The sequence below is a fragment of the Rutidosis leptorrhynchoides genome, chromosome 6, assembly GCF_046630445.1.
Source record: "Rutidosis leptorrhynchoides isolate AG116_Rl617_1_P2 chromosome 6, CSIRO_AGI_Rlap_v1, whole genome shotgun sequence".
Lineage (NCBI taxonomy): Eukaryota > Viridiplantae > Streptophyta > Magnoliopsida > Asterales > Asteraceae > Rutidosis > Rutidosis leptorrhynchoides.
The window spans coordinates 37,166,097-37,185,607 of NC_092338.1; the positions used below are offsets into that span (position 1 = coordinate 37,166,097).

Genomic DNA, 19,511 nt, shown 5'->3' on the forward strand with positions numbered 1-19,511 from the left:
GTACTATATCTGTATGATAATTGTAGTAGTTTATTCGTATTAGTGGTCTTCATTTGTTTTACACTTACGTTGCAGTGACAAATTCATGTGTCCCACTTCACTTAAAATGATATACTCGGAGCTTGAATTAAAGGTTAGTTCGGTCATATTATGGTTTACAACTCTGTGTTATTTGTTTTTTGCAATATTAATACACTATCATTTCTTATATTGTTTTGTTTTTTAATCAACCCAACAAATACTATATAAAATCTAATTAGTGTGACAAATAAAAATTTGATTTGACCCATTAAAAAAACCCCGCGAATTCGCGGGTATTAAGCTAGTAATTTAATTATGTCAAACCTTAAATGAAGCATAATAGACATAAATCTAAATATCTATAAGAATTATCAAATAACTATTTTAACCTCAATTGACAAACATGAGCCGCACGTTTATATAATATTCTACAAATATTATATTAACTTATTTTTTTAAATTTATGCGCAACTATAAATTAATTTAATATTATATAAATTATCATTCATAAATAATATTAATGTTAATAAAGAAATATCTATTATCAAGACTTGAGTAAACAACTATCGTGTTGAGCAAAACATATAATCATTATAAAACAGTAAATCTTAGTAATATTCAATAAAATAGACATTTAGTATGTTATTTGTTAATTATTATTCATTTTATTTATATTTGTACTTACACTTTTTAATTTAGATAACACTATAATTTTAAGAAAATTACAAATAATAATTTAACTATTTTAACCAAGCGTTTATTGCACCAGCTTAATGATATAATAAATGCGATTTGTCATAATAAACTAGTTAAAAGACCCGTGAATTCACGGGTTTATTTAAATAAATTAAATAAAATCTCACACATAAATTTTTAATTTAAACGGTTTGTTACAGTGGCCAAATATAAAGTTAAACACCATAAGTTCAAATATGCAGCAACTTGCCTGTATATGATATATCCATTACAAAAAAGACCATCATTAGCACAAGTAATGTCCAACCTGCAAGATTCAGAACATATAAGAGTGACCATATTAGTGTTCACGACTTCTAAAGCATATGTAGCACAACAAATTTACCTAAATTTAAACATAAAAGGAACTATCACAACGATCCATATTAAAACTATGACATGTAAGATTGATTTAGAATGTGTTTTCAATAATGAGTGTTATAGATCAAGGTTTGGGACCATCAAAAGTAATATCATATAGCTCAAAATATGTTTTCACTCATTATCTGACCCGTCCAAATGAACCCACTGCAAGTAAAGACAATGACTTAACAAAGTACACAACCTGACCCACCTATTATAACCCATTAAACACACAATAGATTAAAAATTTACAGCCTGAAAACTTATCAACCTGTAGTAGTAATAGGAATGAACCAAGTATAATGAAATTACTTAAAAAGTAGATGTGTACCGTTATTGTCATCATCGTCGAAAGCTATTAACAAAACACATAATATAATCAAGTTCAATAATGCAAAGTAGAAAATTAAACTAAATTGCATTCATATTTTTGCAGTCACACAAATAAGTTCAGAATATGGCTGCAGGGTTACTTACAAATTTTCACACATATTAATATCTAGATGTAGTGAATGCATGGGTACTTACAAATTTTCACCCATATTAACCCATCAATGTGAATGCATTGCCAATAAAAAGTCGGATTTAAGAATCCAAATTCAACAAACGACGATAGAATCGTTATAACAACCCAACATATATTGCCATCAATGTGTATGTATAAATCCTAATGTACCAAAGAAGTTCACATAAAATGGTTGGTTACAATAATACAAAATACAGTAAGTAAACCCTAATTTGAAACCTGTTAGCAGATTCTTGAACTTCTTCTGTAGCAGGCAGTGTTGTAAATCTCCCGAGATCTCGTTTTTAGAAGGCAACCGAGGCGATATGTTCATCTCCCAAGATTTCTTGGTCAACGAGGTCAAACTTAGTCAAAGCCACGATTTCTCGGATTTTCTTGCTAATTTGTAAGATTTTCTTGTAAAATTCATAATTTATAAGATTTTCTCGCTCATTTCTTGGATATTTTTCTAAAATCTCGTAAAAACGTATATAAATATACATATATTTATGTTTTTATGTATATTTTTATTAAAAAAATTATAAAGTCAATGTAAGTCAACGTCCGAGATCTCCCCGAGATTATTCCGAGATGCCGAGATCTCCCTAAAAAAGTTCAAACGAGATCTCCCCGAGATCCGAATTCTCCAACCTTAGGAAGAACGGATCTTTCTCCCACTGTTAGAGATAAAAATAGTGGGACTTACCATGACAAATTCATTGAGTCATTATATCAAACACCTAGTGTGCAGGAAAAAAAAACAAATCGTTTAGATTTTCACACCCCTAGAAGATAAGAGTTTACATTTACCTGAATGTATATCTCTGTATATCAATTCCAATCCTTGTAAGTTGAAAAATTAAAACTAATATTAAAATCATCATAACAAACATATAATAAAACTTTAAATTAAAAACAAATCAACCTTCATTTTCAATTCTCGCACAGATTTATAATATAAAATTAAATTTTTTGTTTTAATACCGAGGCCATTCCCTATCGTAACTAAAATATTCATCCTCTTAACCTTCCATATCAGCGCCACATCAACACCAATATCCTATAACTAACTCATAACTAAACACTCCCTATCATGGCTAAAACAATACTCCTTTTAATATACAACGTACAAGCAATAAAGCATTAAGTCCAACAATAAAAAGCCACCGGGACCCATAATTCCTATAATGTGACGATCACTCCAAATCCATATGGACGAACACGTCATTCATCGATTTCATTGCGAGGTATTTGACCTCTATATGATACGTTTTGTAAACATTGCATTCTTTTGAAAAGGCACACCATAAATGAATATTTAAATCAAAGGTTTTCGACATCTGATGATTTCTACATATAGACAATCACCGTAAATAATAGTTTACAATAGTACTTTCATTGACAATACAGTCAAAATAAGATACATGGTGATGATTTGGTGAATGCAACGTTTCCTTGATAAATATGCCATGTAAGACTCCATGAACATAGCTTGTCTAACATATAAGCAAACAGCGGAAGACTTCTAGGAACCTGAGAATAAACATGCTAACAAGTGTCAACACAAAGGTTGGTGAGTTCATAGTTTTAGTGTTTCGCATAATCTGTATATAAAAGTGGATCACAAGATTTCAGTTGTTTTATCCAGAAACGTTTATCAAAATATTCTACAAGATTGAGCACCCTGGTAACTAAGCTTTAACGTTATAATAAGTACCCCTGTTTTAACATACATGCAACCAACATGTACAATACACGCAATACAACGTGTACTAAACTCAATTAGTACATGTCTGTTTTATAGTTCAGGCTAGGGTTTCTATACCTGGAATAGACGGGGATGTCAAGCCCTATGGATCCATATACAATACTCGCGCCCACCAGTTCTTATAACCGGCAGTTACTAGTTATCAAAGCTAAGGGATTTTCGGTTCAAACTCAGTGTAGAATTAAGTATGTACTTGTATCCATTGCGTTTAAAAATAAAGTGCATGTATTCTCAGCCCAAAAATATAGATTGCAAAAGCATTTAAAAAGGGAGCAAATGAAACTCACCTTAGCAGCATATAAACTCATTCACCAAAATGTGACCGAAACTCGGATTATCAAATAACCGTAGATCTTAACCTAGAGAACATATGTTGGTCAATAAATGTCTATCAAGCTAGGTCAGGTCATAGTGTATCACAATCCTAATGCTCGAGATCGACATACAAAAGTTATCCAAAGTTGTTTCAAAAAGTCAATTTTGACAATAGTTCACAAAACGAGATGTACCTTATATAAGGATTCATTTACTCGATTGATAATATTCAAAAATCCATTTTATCAATGTTACAAACAAGTTGTTTAAATATTAATTGCAGATTCAAAAGCAATTTTAATTAACGTCAATCATAATTCAGTTGATCATATCTTTTAATCCGTTCATCGAAACTATTCGGTATCTAAATGAAAAGTTATTGATTTTTCGCCAGCTTTCCAAAAACATGTATATCATATACCTTTTACCAGTAATATATGTATTTAATTCGTGATTCATTACAAACTGTTTAACGACGAAATTTAGCATACACACGTATAAATATACATACTCGAGCACTAGACATGTATACACTATTAATTTATAAAAGATAAAATATAAATGCTTACGTATTAATATTGAGATTCAATATTGTAGGACAGTACGTAGACGTAACGGAGATGATAAATACTAGGTTTGATTCACAAATATACCCCCGAACATTACCCATAACCTCCTTGGCAATAACCCATAATTTCCTTAGCTCTATCCCGCTCGAAAACTTGTTTTGAAATTATTTGGACATCACTCCGTCGTAATATTTTATGTATATTGTTGTTTTTGTATCATAAAAATAATAATACTAATACTATTAATAATAATATTAATAATAATAATCTTAACATTAATAATAATAATAATAATAATAATAATTAATAATATATATATATATATATATATATATATATATATATATATATATATATATATATATATATATATATATATATATATATATATTTGAGAGACAGAGAGATTTTGAGAAGAAGAAAGTAAATAAATTCGAACAAAACTGCGAGCTTTATAGACCTGGCCTGATTTCCACTGCCATGCGATCGCATGGCTTGGTAGAAGGATTCCCATGCAATCGCATGGGGTCCTTTTCCAGCTCACAAAACTTTTGTCCTAACGTTTGTCGACATGTTTAAATATAATATATATTATATTTAATTTATATAATTATTTATATATTATATTATATTTACGTGCATAGTTAACTTGTAATATTTGTTCCGATAAGTCGTACGTCATCACTCGACTTATGTCCCGGTTCCAGTTTCTCGAACGCATTTTCGTATGCTTAGAAAACTAATACTTTTCGTTACGCGACGTGTACCTTTATCAAAAATTAAACTTAATCATTGATAAACTATGTCACTCAAAGTGTAGCTTTAATCAATTAAGTGTTTTGATTATTTGCTTCTATAAATCATCGTCTCGTAGTATATATATATATTAATTTTAAAATAGTGTTTTACTGTAGCAAAGTTACTGTAGCAAAGTTTTTTTACTGTAGCAAATAGTGATTTTCGAAAACACTGTAGCTTTTCGGGTACTGTAGAAATTCGAAAATACTGTAGCAAATTAGTGTTTTACTGGTTCATCTTAAACGTTTTAGTTAACTTATCTAAATATCAATCGAATCAATAATCGAATGTTACTATCGTTTACTAAATAACTTGAAATCATATATATATATATATATATATATATATATATATATATATATATATATATATATATATATATATATATATATATATATATATATATATATATATATATATATATATATATATATATATATATATATATATATATATATATGCACATTAAATTATATATATTGTTCGTGAATCTTCGAGAACAGTCAAAGAATAATTGATTACATGAATATAGTTCCAAAACTTTGAGACTCAACATTACAGACTTTACTTATCGTGTCGGAAACATTAAATCATTAAAGATAAAGTTTAAATTTGGTCAGAAATTTTCGGGTCATCACATATAACTAACCTAAACTCTTCCATTAAATCCATGGTGAGTGCGGGTAACTAACGCGGGTAACTAAGCCGTGCCTATGGTTCATTACGGGTAACTACGAGTAATGAGCGGGTAATGACGGATAATGGAACTATAGGGAGTGGTCTGAGTTACAAAACTCCAATTTGAGACTGTACAAATTAAATTATCTCATTGTTACAACGTCTTCTTCTGACTTTCCGACTTCTGCTTCAGAGTCTCAAACATTCAAGAAAATATTTTAAATGATTATTAGTCTTAATAACTCGCGATCTACTAACTGATTAAAAGAAACAAAAAAAAAAATTTACAGTACTTATATAAAAGAAGTACCTCCAAGTTCAAATGAATCTGCAATTGTCTTTCACAAAGCCACATAAAAAAAAAAAAATTAAAATTCTCAATTTTTTCATGTAAGCAACTTAATGGTGTTGAAATATTTTCGAAAAAGCGAACCTGTTAAGAAATTAGGGAAAATCGCGATTGTATGAAGAAAACCTTACAAATGGCCCCGGAAATTCACAGTTATTATACTCCGTATTTGCCCTACAAATTCCGCATTTTCCCTTTTTCTATAATTCATCCTACATATGAAAAAGAAGGCGTGTTTAAGGTTTTAATATGAAGAAACCCTAATTTGGAACATTAACAGAAATACATAGTTAAATAGTTAATATGATTTTTTTAATTGTAAAATAAATACAATTAGTGTCTAGATTTTTTTCTTTTTTATTTTAATTTTTTTTTAACAATGAAAATTACTTTTGTATGAGTTATCATTTTAGCATTATTTTATTATAATATATAATATATATAGATAAATAGGTAGATAGAAGATTTTTAAGTAATTTTTCAACCGCCGTACATAACACGGGTTAAAAACCACTTATACTTTTTTTTTTTTTTTTTTTTTTTTTTTTTTGGAGTAACACGTAAAGAGAACCTTAGCCCATCCTCTTTCGCCGCCGACACCACCGCAGCCCTGCCACCTCCCAACCTCCACCATCATAGCCACCAACCTTCTCCACCCTAACTTGCCGCTCGACAACAATCTAAAGCCGCTGCCATGAAGTACACCACCCAAAATTACCCTCCTCTTCCGGGAATGTGGTTGTCAGCGGTGATTATATCACATGTATTATTCAGATCCATGTTAATATCATATGTATATGTAATTTTTTAGATCCATGTTCATCTTATTTTACAGATCTGGGTAGCGGTATTTGCGGGGTTTGTTGCTGGTGGTGGTTGTCGGCGGTGATTGTTCAAGAAAGTAGCGGCCTTGTTCAGTGGCGGTGTTACGGTGGCACGTGCCACTAGTCGGACCGGTTCAAATGATTATCCAGTGGGTAAAGTTAAGGTAAAGGCTTGGGCTTTTTTGACCGGCGCACCCACTAAATTTTTGTTTGAGCTACCAGAATTGTTAAAATCCATTAGATAAATTATTATTGGTTCAGCACATTAGAAATTGAAGTCTTTACCTGTACTTCCTGTTTGTGTGAGGCCAGATAAAAACAAACGCTCTCATTGACTAAAGTAATAGGCAATACCCCTACTATTTGTACTTTGATTTATGTTTTGTGACTTGTGGGTCTTTTTGGAGCTAGGTAAATATATAAACTGTTTTTTTTTTTTATATGTATTTTTTTATATGTTTGAATCTAAATGTTTTTTTGGTTTATTGAAAACTTTGAGACCCATCTGATTGCTGGTGTCAAAAATAGGAGGAAAAGATATCGTTTTTGTGTTGCCTTTTCTACAGGACTAAAAATCCTTGTTAACAAACCACGTGTTATAGATGATAGTTGTGTCGCTACAATATTTGGATAATGAATAAAATGAATGTTCAGTTATATAAAAATTGCGCATGTGCTGTGCAAGTCTTATCCTACCGAATTCATATCGTATTTTCATTGTTGTCGTTCTTTGCGCTTTGATGACAAGCTGGATTATTCATACTTGAAAAGGCTTTTCCGTGATCTTTTCATTCGAGAAGGTAAGATCATAACTTTTATATTCATTTTTTCTTTTTATTATATATATATATATATATATATATATATATATATATATATATATATATATATATATATATATATATATATATATATATATATATATATATATATATATATATATATTCATTTCACGAAAAACTTACGAATGCTTTAGAAATTTGTTTTGTTTGTCATTTATACGTTTCCATAATATGAATAGTGTATTATCATTGTTATCTTCTATCTATAGTATTATATAAATCCTTAAAATGATGATGTCATAATTAAGAATTATTCAAGCTTAAAAAAAATTTCAAAAATAAAGAGAAAAAATTTAAACTCTCCATGATGATGTCATTAAAATAATTAATTGTATTTAATAAAAATATTAACATTTTAATTGTATAATATATGAAGCATTTAGTACAACCTTATAATAAAACACCCCATGATTATATGTACAATATTTGAAACATTATGTACAACATTATGGTAAAACACCCTCATAACCATATGTACAATATTTGAAGCATTATGTAAAACCTTATAATAAAACACCCCGATGACCATATGTACAAACTTTAAAATAAATTATACAATTTTTTACAAAACACCCTATGAGTACATGTACAAACTTTGAAGCATATTGTATAACCTTCATATAATAATTGTATTTTAATTTTTGAAAAAAATTCAAGACACATTTGTTATTACTAATCATTATTATTAAAAATATAAATAGTCATTTTTAAAGCATACTTTATTATTATAATTATAATTATAATTATAATAATTATTATATTATTATTATTATTCAAATATGGGTTCGTTTTACGAGATTAATTACGTTACATATGTATGCGAAATAGATGTCTCAATAAAAGGAGGTTGTAATGTAGTCTTTTATAACAAGGAAAATAGTAATTGTGATGAAAATTGTAAGAGGGTGGTGGGTGAATAAATGTAGTTAATTTGTTCCGACTTTAGTATTTACATTCACTTAATACCTAAACCATATCATTAAACTGTTACGTTTAAATAAACCCGTGGTTCCACGGGTCATTTCACTAGTTATCTTATTAATGCTCTAATTTATATTCACATCTGACGGGGTTCATATTTCAGGTTATCAGTTCGACTATGTTTTTAACTGGACGATTTTGAAGTATCCTCAAATTGGTTCAGGTTCCAGTTTTACCATTGAATCCCGGGCCTTCAGCCAGAAAGAGCAGAGAAAACCTTAGGTTTGTTTTTACATTTAGTTTTTACGAAGTATTAAATAATTTTAAAATACGTATTCTGGCATTTGTGTGTTGACTGATTTTTGACATGATGAGATCAAATTAGAAAGGAAAACATAGTGACAATTTGTGTCGAATACTCGGAATATATTTTTAAGTGAAACCAACATAGTGACAATTTGTGTCGAATACTCGGAATATATTTTTTAGTGAAACCGGAGGGCCGAGATAGTCTCTGGCACAATTGAGACACATATCTTCAGTACATACAACGCCGTCCAAAGAAGTTGTGAGTACAGAAGCACGCGATCCTGTAATTCTACTTGCTACGATACTAATTCACTGATCATTTGTTTATTTCACACTATGTTAGTACTTACATACTCTAATTGGTTTTTAGGTTTATTGAAAACTTTCAAACACTATGCATTGCTATCGTTGCTGTGAAAATGGCCCATTCGGTCTGCCTCGAAAGAAAGAAAGAACCACCACACATTGTTGAATTCAGATCGTACGATCAGTTAAGAGCCTCCACGATAACAGGTATTAAAGCAACACTGATATATAACTTGAAACAGCACTTACATAATGACTAACATCAGCGTTAAACATATTATATTGGCTGTGTTCAAGATATTGACCAAATCAGAAAGAATGGCAATGCAAATGAAAGCCAAAAACAACGACGATCAATCGACATTGTAAACTTGAGGTAAGACTGTACCCTGCTTATAATTACATGACGTCAAAACCGAAAGCATAACACCAAATATGACTGACAACTAACTAATTTCTTCCTTCATAATGCGACAATATTATCAAGTTGACTTTGTGGAATGACCAAGCAACAAACCTCGGCATGGATACTTGCAACTCACTTTGAAAACCAGTCGTAATAGCTGCAAGTGCTTGCTGGGTGAAAGAGAGTAATGGTAAACACATTTTTACTTAAACTAACCACAAAACATTACAATAATGTGCTCTATGTAAATCATAACTCTTACATTATGCATATCATTTGCAGGCTGATTGCAGCTGACTGGGACCTCCGCCCCCGTCATTACTTCAATCCAAATATTGAAGAACTTCACCACTCGATATTATTGTAAGATATCTTAATCTGTCTTACATGATCTTTCAGACCACCAATTCCAGTATCTATCTATCAAGAAGTCATTAATTTGTGTTAGTTATAATATTCTATCAGTTAACATACAGTTTAATAACTATGATTAATAAATAAAGTCATTACAAGTATTGTGTCAATATAATATGTATATGTTTTTTGCTATCGTACATTCCGATGTCACCACTCTTATAATCCATATTAGATGTTATGAAATTTCAAATACGCAATAGTAACATATTGCTCAGCTTATATAACAGTAGTTTTTGTTAATGCAAATACAACGCTTAGCTATAAAGATACCATCACTAAAAAAGGAGCACCAGCAGCTGCCGAATCTCCAATCTTTTGAATCAACTTACTATATGATGTAATATTTTGTATTAGTTCAAAAAAAAAAAACATTTTTTCTGGGACATTACGTAATGCAATACTTTGTAATGAAAACTAACAAATCCGACGCGTAGCGAGGGCTTTCCACTAGTTAGCTACTATATTAAACCAAGTCTTACACTTCCAAAACAGAGTAGTCGCATGATGATACTCATTATTTGCATAAAAGTTTGTTGTTTTAAGGTACGGCTAACAAGTAAGGTAGTTGTTAATGCGTACGATAATGTTTTAAGGTACACATTAAGCATATACACTGAAAATGTGCTTAATATGTATATGCACAAAATCCAAAAGGCCTGGAATAACCCGATTGCCGACACAAACAATGGGTGGATGTCTTTTAACAAAATTCGTGTGTCCAAAATACTAGTAACAAAATTCAAAGGGGCGGCAACTTTTGTTCGTCAGTTGGTTCATCTGGGTGGAGGTCTTTTAGGAGAACGAAACCAGATGTAGCTGTTATTTTCACCGGAACATATCTGCTACATTCCAAGAACTTGATATGTTTTTCTTTTGCAGGGATGACTCTAGTAAAATTGGTCAAAATCTGAAAAGCTGGTTCAGGTTCTGATTTCTTTTCCTTTTCACCAGCAGCAGGACTATCAACCTGCAAGACATTTTTATTATAAGGTTGAGCATTAACTAATTAAGCTTACAAAGAGGTGAACAAACATAAATACAAATGGGGTCTATACACATAGAATATTAATCTTAAAACGGTCAAGGTTTAACCGAAAGAAGAACAAGTCAAGAGTCTGAATCATAAAAAAACTCAACCAATTATTATTATTTTTTTACCTGCTTTTCAGCTGAGGCTTTTCCTTTGCCAGAACCAGAAGCCGAATCAATACCAGGTTGTTTATCAGCATTAGCCTTTTCCACTTCTTTTTTCTCAGCTCTAGCCTTAGCTCTTGCTGTTGTGGACAACACAGCGGTTGGGAGTTTCACAGCTGATGTGTTTGGTAAGGATGTGGCAGGCTTAGGGTAGTCCAACAAAAATTCAAATTTTGGCTTTACCAGATCAAAGTTGAGCCCTATGAATGCTGTGGCGGAGAAAGCCAGGCTGATGAAGTAAATAAGTGGATACCAGTACCAGAACTGGCTAAAAACAGCAAGCCCAATGACCGCACTCAGTTTGTTATGTCCTGCTCTAGAAAGCAGCTTTATGGTTACATTTCCTCCGCCAGCATCAAGAATTCCACAAGCCAAGATAGCACCCATTGTGCTCAATGTTCCTTGACGTGGATTATGAATGATCTGTTCCAATTTCCATCTAATGGGAGGCAAAATAAAATACAATTAAAGGTAATCTGATGATTTTGTATTGATTGATTGATGTAAGACCTATAAAAGGTTCACTAGATGAGTTTAAGCACACAGTAATAACTACATGTTATTAAGCAACACTTGATAGGCACCCCTTTTGATAACTCTACCAAATACTAAAACAAATATCAATGAAGGGGCAAAGTTGAGAACCTGAAGTCTCCAACACGAGTGTCGCTAGCTTCACTGGTTTGAATCATCACCATGGCCATTGCAATTAGAGAACCTTGACGAACAAAATCTACAACATCCGATGTCAGAGGTTCTAACAATGATATGGCCTCACTTAGACAAGTGCCAGCACAGGAAATGCCTACAGCCATGGCTGCCCCATAATGGACATGTGGGTCGTAAGAGTTTGCCAGCGGGGCAACAAGACGTGGTGTCTGCATCATGTAACAGTGTTCACTAAAACTCATCAAAATCTACAAGACTATTACTCAATGAATGAATGAACTAAACACAACAAAACTAACAAAATCTACAAATGAACTCTCATTGGGCAAAAGTTTTATAGGACCACAAGGGGGTAAAGGTATTTAAAACCCTAGCCCTGAGCCCCTGATCTTATTTTATAAAATGCAAGCCAAGTTCCCAAATAGTGCAACTATTTCAATGGTTTTTATATTTTAAATATCCAATTATTATTGTAGTATTTAAATTATATATAGCCTTGTAAGAATCATTGTCAAACAAATGTTTAACATGCGTTTTAAAGTTACACATTTGTCTGAATCAATTAGAATTAGAGAATATATATTATATGTTATTATATTATTATTAAAAAAAAATAAAAACCAAAAAAATCAAAACGTTAATCTAACATCCTGGAAACAAGTGTTTAACATGTTTTATAAGATTACAAATTTTTCTAAGTCTATTAGAATTAGAGAATATATATTACTGTAATAAACATTTATGTATTAAAAACCAAAAAAAGTCAAAACGGGGTCTCCTAGACCGAGTTCTCCTTGAACCTTGTATGAATTTGAAAGAAAAATGGGTGTCAACCTGCTCAGGTTCAGAGTACAAGACAAACCCAAGAGATAAGGCTGCAGTCCTCTTCACATCTTGACTCGCATCTGATGCAACAAAGTGAAGTAGTTTTCGGATTGCCTTGCTATTTATAGTTCCACTGTATGCCAACCCTAATGCAATCATGCCACCATAACGTATAATAGGACATTGATCAAGAGTCATTTGTTCAATTAGTGTATCAGCTTCTTCTTGTCTTTCATAAACTGTGAGGGCAATACCTAATGCTAAACCCCTGCAAAAACATGAAATAAAGAATTATGTCAGATCACAGACATTAATACAGGCTCAGAGATCATTTAAAAGAAGGGAATAATAAAACACCTGGTAATCTTTTCATGCGGTGTCTTACGAGCATACATCAGCATCTCGGATGCTTTGTCACTACTAGGAGTTCCAACCATCAATAAACCCATGCTAATACCTGCAGCTTCACCGGCAACCGCACTTTCAGTGTCAAGGACACTCTTTAGCTCTGTATAAATGACATCATCGGCAGTCCCTAGAGCAGATAGGCCTAGACCTAAGCAAGCACCGTGCTTAACAACCTGCACCAACCAATATACAGGTGGTCAATTGACCAACTAACTCTGATGCATCTCACTGTATATACAGAAAACTTTTGGCTGGCTGTAGCATATAAGCACCTACCTCATCATCCGTTCTGCGTAGACTATCATGTAAACGCTGTTTGATGCTTTCTCCGTGGTTCACATAGATTAAACCCAAAGCATAGAGCGCACCAGCTTCAGAATAAGAGCTAGGTAAATCACCAATTGCGGTTTCAGGAAGGTGAGGAGACATCATTTGCCACCCACTTATCAAGTCACCTAGGTGAATCACACCCAGGCTCGCTATCGCCGTGAACTCGGCCCATTTTGTGGCTCCGCTCACCCAATCCTCAAGTACGAAATTCAACCTCAAAAATTTATCCATGCTTGTTCCAGCATGCATAAGTGCGTTGGCGCATATAGTCGCATTGAGGCAAACATTCATGCTCCTCGTCTTCTTCTCGAGTGAGAAAAACTTCTGCATCACTATAGAATTCTTTGCCAGCTCAAGTACACGCAGATCCGACCTGTGTATAAAGTGTAATAAGGATCTTTCAACAATGATTTTATTTTTTAGCCAGTTTCACCTTATCTGGTTCTAAATTTTTGTTAGAATGGATATAATAATCTATTCTAAATGTGTAAATTAAACACAAGCCAAAAAATGTATCTTCAAGGTTAAAACTAGTTGAAACAATATTAAAAAATCAAATTGTAATAAAACAATAGATCTTTTTTAAGGATAAAACTGGTTCCACCTCTAGAATGAACGTATAAACACCACAAAAAAAGAATATGCGACTCACCTTTTGTGAATCGCTAAGAATACATGATTCCACAGAATCGGAAGTTTCCCGGATAGAATTTCTTTCAACTTGTCCGACCTTGTCTGATAGGTAACTTCATAAAAATCTAATTCAGGCTCAATGTAATCCGGTGTTTGGGTTTCATCAGCCATTTCAATGTCCTCTGACGCATCAGAATTTTCGCTTGCATCAGAATTTTCGCTGGCCGATGAATTTTCGCTTGAAGATGGATTTTCGCTTTCGGTGGTATCTGTCTCAGAGACATCAATCTCAAAGAGATCTTTCGACACCCAATCTCTCACACTCAACAAAAAAACGTGCTGCTCATTCTCAATGAGATCAAAGGCAATCTGATATGCCATTATTGCAACATCTCTGTCTTCATACCGCAGAAGTTTCTGAAGTATTCTTGCAACGTCTTCAGGTTGATCAAGAAACATGTAGCACTGGCACATGTTTAAGTGATCTGGAGATGGCAGTTCCTCATATTTTCTGACAAGAAGAAGTATCTGCACAGTAAAATTGTACATCAAAATATCAAATAGCAAGCATAAAAATACAATTTGCATTCATTATTAATAACGATAAATAATGAATATAAATCACATATGGTAGGCATAACTACATTCTAATCGTGAATAAAAAAATTGATAGCAATAACGCCACCAACCTCACGAAGATATTCTCTACGTTTGACGAATGCATGAGATACTTTCATGCAATAAGCCAAAGCTCCATGAACGCTATCACTCTTGCTAATTGCTTCCATGAGCTTATCCAGCCTACGACATTCAATTGCCGTCCCCATTGCTTGTTTATATTTCCCGTCGATTATACACCTATAGACAATCAAAATGAATTAAAAAAAAAAGCATGACTGATAAACTCGCGCAAAACATCTAACATATCTAATAATCAGTGCTTACATAAAACAACGTTTGTTCCCTGCATAATTTTTTTAACCAAACAGCAAAATATGGTAAAATTAATAGTTTTTTGATATTATCATTAGCCTCTAGGTTTGGGAGAAGGGACGATCTCTTGTAAACCAACCATATGCTTTTGTTAATAGCTAGCTATAAACGTTCAACGGATTTGCACAGGGTTTCACAAACTAGGAAAACTAGAAATTTATAAAATACGAGTAATGCATACTTGTCTATCATTCTCTCGACAATTGTTTCGAGTCTAGGGTCCGCATCAGATGATTCTGCTGACTTTGATTTCAGAGCTATGTACTCATCAATAGCTTTGGCTGTGAAGAAATTCAAATGATAAAGTTGAGTCCAAAATTCACCAACAAAAGTGACAGGCATAAACAAAAAAGCCAAAGCAATCAAGATCATTTTCAAGGCATAGGATATTGCACTCATGAAGTAAGACTTACCTACTAGAGTATGAACATAGTCGGATTCCTCAAAAACATCAAATAAACTGCCAGCTCCAAGGGCATACGATAACGAGTCATTAAGCTCTTCCAAGTAATAGAAGACCTACATGAGAGAAGGAATGATGTGTTTATACATATATGTATATGCATATATATAATAATACAATACAATAGCATATGATTTATATTGTAATATAAACAAACAAGAAAGCAGTAACATTACACGATAAGAAAATGGAAAGAAAATTTTAACCTTCGAAACAAGTAAAGCAGCCAACTGTCTATGTTCAAATTGTTCGTGTCTTCGTACAGACTCTCTCTGATTATACAAAAAAATAAAGAAAGAGAGATTATATGTCAACAAAATCTATTCAAAATCTGTAGGAAAAGACTTTGCTATCACATAAAACAAACTGCTCAAGTTCAAAGTTCTTTTTAAGTGATCACATATACCAACTATTTTTCATAATTTTAAAGTCATCATATGTCTAACTTGATATGTTGTTGCTAAAGGATGACATTCAATTAGTCATTAGGTCAAATTTAATAATAAGTTGATAAACATATGAAAATGAAAAAACCTTCATAAAGCATGCTATAGTGAGAAATAAATATAGAAATAAAAAATATCAGGTTCAATCTATGAAATGGCAGTAACAGTAGCAGCCGGCTTCATACAACATTTTCACCACAAAATCAGATATTATTTAGCACTTCATGTACTACATCAAAACAAAACCCTATCAAAGCTAAAATGACTAAAATATACAGTAATGTATATGCTTAAATCAGATATTATTCAAAACAGAACCCAAGCAAAGCTAAAATACCTAAAATATACAGTTAATTATAATAGAAATTCAGTTAATCGATTACATGATAGGAACGCTAGCTGAGATCTCAGGCCACAATTGATGGATAAAAGCATTCAGATTCGTGAGCGCGTGATATTTGAGTAACGGATGAACTTCGCTAAGCATCGCTAATAAACCACAGGCCGAGGTCACCATAGGTGTAGAGGAGGTCACCATAGGTGTAGAGGAGGTCGCCATAGTTGTAGAAGAGGTCACCATAGGTGTAGAGGAGGTCACCATAGGCGTAGAGGAGGTCACCATAGTTGTGGAGAAAAGGGGTTAGGGTTTTGGATTTGGAGCGGGGCAATTTTTGTTTGTAATTTGAAATGTATTTATTATTTATTATTTATTTAAGTCTGACGATTTCGTAGCGAGTATGAAAGGTTTCTTTGTTGGCTTGGACGGAAAGAAATGACCCGAAGTGATGTCTCCACTTTCATGATTTAATTGTTCAAGTTTAGTAGTAACTTCGTCACATATTAAAAATTGTTCACAAGTAAAAAAATCACATAGTTTAATAGTAAGTCATAAAATATCATAAAAGTAACTATTGTAATTTATGTTTACTTTCTAGTTTTACCCTTATCATTTCTTTCTCCTTTAGTCCTATCCACATATACATTAAGAACATAATAGAACTTAACTTCTTATTGTTTTCTATTTATGAAAGTAGACTATTAATTTGGGACATCTTGAAATGTCCCGTTCATATTGATTATAAACGTTCCATATTAATTGATTTCGTCGCGAGGTTTTGACCTCTATATGAGACGTTTTTCAAAGACTGCATTCATTTTTAAAACAACCATAACCTTTATTTTATCGACAAGGTTAACAAGACACCACTTAGATTATCCAGAAATGATAATCTAACAAATATCACACTTACACACTACCAATACATATTGGTTTACAAATATTAATATGTTACAACAAAATAAATCTCGAATGCAGTTTTAAACAATATTATACAAGCATGCTGACACCAAATCTTGTCCATATAATAGCATGCAACAGCGGAAGCTCTTAATAATCACCTGAGAATAAACATGCTTTAAACGTCAACAAAAATGTTGGTGAGTTATAGGTTTAACCTATATTTATCAAATCGTAATAATAGACCACAAGATTTCATATTTCAATATACATCCCATACATAGAGATAAAAATCATTCATATGGTGAACACCTGGTAACCGACCTTAACAAGATGCATATAGAATATCCCCTATCATTATTGGACTCCCTTCGGACATGATGAATTCGAAGTACTAAAGCATCCGGTACTTTGGATGGGGTTCGTTGGGCCCAATAGATCTATCTTTAGGATTCGCGTCAATTAGGGTGTCTGTTCCCTAATTCTTAGATTACCAGACTAAAAAGTGGCATATTCGGTTTAATAATCCAGCCATAGAATGTAGTTTCATTTACTTGTGTCTATTTTGTAAAACATTTATAAAACTGCTAGTATTCTCATCCCAAAATATTAGATTTTAAAAGTGGGACTATAACTCACTTTCACAGATTTTTACTTCGTCGGGAAGTAAGACTTGACCACTGGTCGATTCACGAACCCATAACAAATATGTACATATATATCAAAGTATGTTCAAAATATATTTACAACATTTTTAATACGTTTTGCTGTTTTAAGTTTATTAAGTCAGCTGTCCTCGTTAGTAACCTACAACTAGTTGTCCACAGTTAGATGCACAGAAAATAAAGCAATATATATTATCTTGAATCAATCCACGACCTCGTGTATACAAGCCTCAGGCTAGATCACAACTCAAAGTATATATAATATTTTGGAATCAACCTCAACTCTGTATAGCTAACTCCAACATTACTGCATATAGAGTGTCTATGGTTGTTCCGAAATATATATATAGATGGGTCGATATGATATGTCAAAACATTGTATTCGTGTCTATGGTATCCCAAAATTACATAATATATTAGAATACATGTATAATACAATATGAGTTAGCTAGGATATGATTAATATAGATTTGTTACCAATTTTCACGTAGCTACAACAAGAAAAATTATCCAATCTTGTTTTACCCATAACTTCTTCGTTTTAAATACGTTTTGAGTGTTTCAAGTTGCTATGGTTTCATATTGAACTTAAGTTTATGAATCTAAACAGAAAAAGTATAAGTTTATAGTCGGAAATACAGGTTACAAGTCGTTTTTGTAAAGGTAGTCATTTCAGTCGAAAGAACGACGTCTAGATGACTATTTTGGAAAACATACTTCCACTTTGAGTTTAACCATGATTTTTGGATATAGTTTCATGTTCATAAGAAAAATTATTTTCCCAGAAGAACAACTTTTTAATTAAAGTTTATCATAGTTTTTAATTAACTAACCCAAAACAGTCTGCGGTGTTACTACGGCGGCGTATATCCGGTTTTACGGTATTTTTCGTGTTTCCAGGTTTTAAATCATTAAGTTAGCATATCATATATATATAGAACACGTGTTTAGTTTATTTTAAAAGTCAAGGTAGAAGGATTAACTTTATTTGAGAACAAGTTTAGAATTAACTAAACTATGTTCTAGTGATTACAAGTTTAAATCTTCGAATAAGGTAGTTTTATATATATGAATCGAATGATGTTATGAACATCATTACTACCTTAGGTTTTGTGGATAAACCTACTGGAAATGAGAAAAATAGATCTAGCTTCAAAGGATCCTTGGATGGCTTGAAAGTTCTTGAAGCAAAATCATGACATGAAAACAAGTTCAAGTAAGATTTCCACTCGAAATAAGATTGTTAAAGTTATAGAAATTGAATCAAAGTTTGAATATGAGTATTACCTTGTATTAGAAATATATCTTACTGTAAATAAGAAAGATTTCTTGAGGCTGGATGATCACTTTACAAGATTGGAAGTAAGCTAGCAAACTTGGAAGTATTCTTGATTTTATGAAACTAGAACTTATAGAATTTATGAAGAACACTTGGAACTTGAAGATAGAACTTAAGAGAGATCAATTAGATGAAGAAAATTGAAGAATGAAAGTGTTTGTAGGTGTTTTTGGTCGTTGGTAT

General features: G+C 32.1%; 1 protein-coding gene and 1 long non-coding RNA gene across 17 annotated transcripts; one reads left to right on the forward strand and one right to left on the reverse strand.

The window, feature by feature from the left end:
• Nucleotides 1-6,660: 6,660 nt before the first annotated feature.
• LOC139852320 (uncharacterized) lies at nucleotides 6,661-12,513 on the forward strand. 16 transcript variants are annotated; one of them, XR_011761017.1, is made up of 11 exons: nucleotides 6,661-6,864; nucleotides 6,937-7,725; nucleotides 8,852-8,970; nucleotides 9,178-9,280; nucleotides 9,368-9,679; nucleotides 9,791-9,899; nucleotides 9,992-10,072; nucleotides 11,006-11,116; nucleotides 11,296-11,340; nucleotides 11,419-11,791; nucleotides 11,901-12,512. It is a non-coding gene; the product is annotated as an uncharacterized lncRNA (long non-coding RNA). The 16 variants fall into 16 exon arrangements; XR_011761013.1 differs by having other exon boundaries at nucleotides 11,006-11,340; nucleotides 11,901-12,513; XR_011761016.1 differs by having other exon boundaries at nucleotides 11,006-11,340; nucleotides 11,464-11,791; nucleotides 11,901-12,513.
• A 131-nt stretch (nucleotides 12,514-12,644) lies between these two features.
• Nucleotides 12,645-16,646, reverse strand: LOC139853554 (26S proteasome non-ATPase regulatory subunit 1 homolog A-like). The gene is made up of 10 exons (XM_071842941.1): nucleotides 16,471-16,646; nucleotides 16,406-16,424; nucleotides 15,848-15,913; nucleotides 15,592-15,697; nucleotides 15,360-15,459; nucleotides 14,875-15,043; nucleotides 14,205-14,713; nucleotides 13,499-13,925; nucleotides 13,172-13,395; nucleotides 12,645-13,082 (listed from the first exon to the last, which is right to left on the reverse strand). The coding sequence occupies exons 1-10, from the start codon at nucleotides 16,644-16,646 to the stop codon at nucleotides 12,713-12,715; spliced, it is 2,166 nt and encodes a 721-aa protein (XP_071699042.1). The 3' UTR covers nucleotides 12,645-12,712.
• Between the last annotated feature and the right edge of the window lie 2,865 nt (nucleotides 16,647-19,511).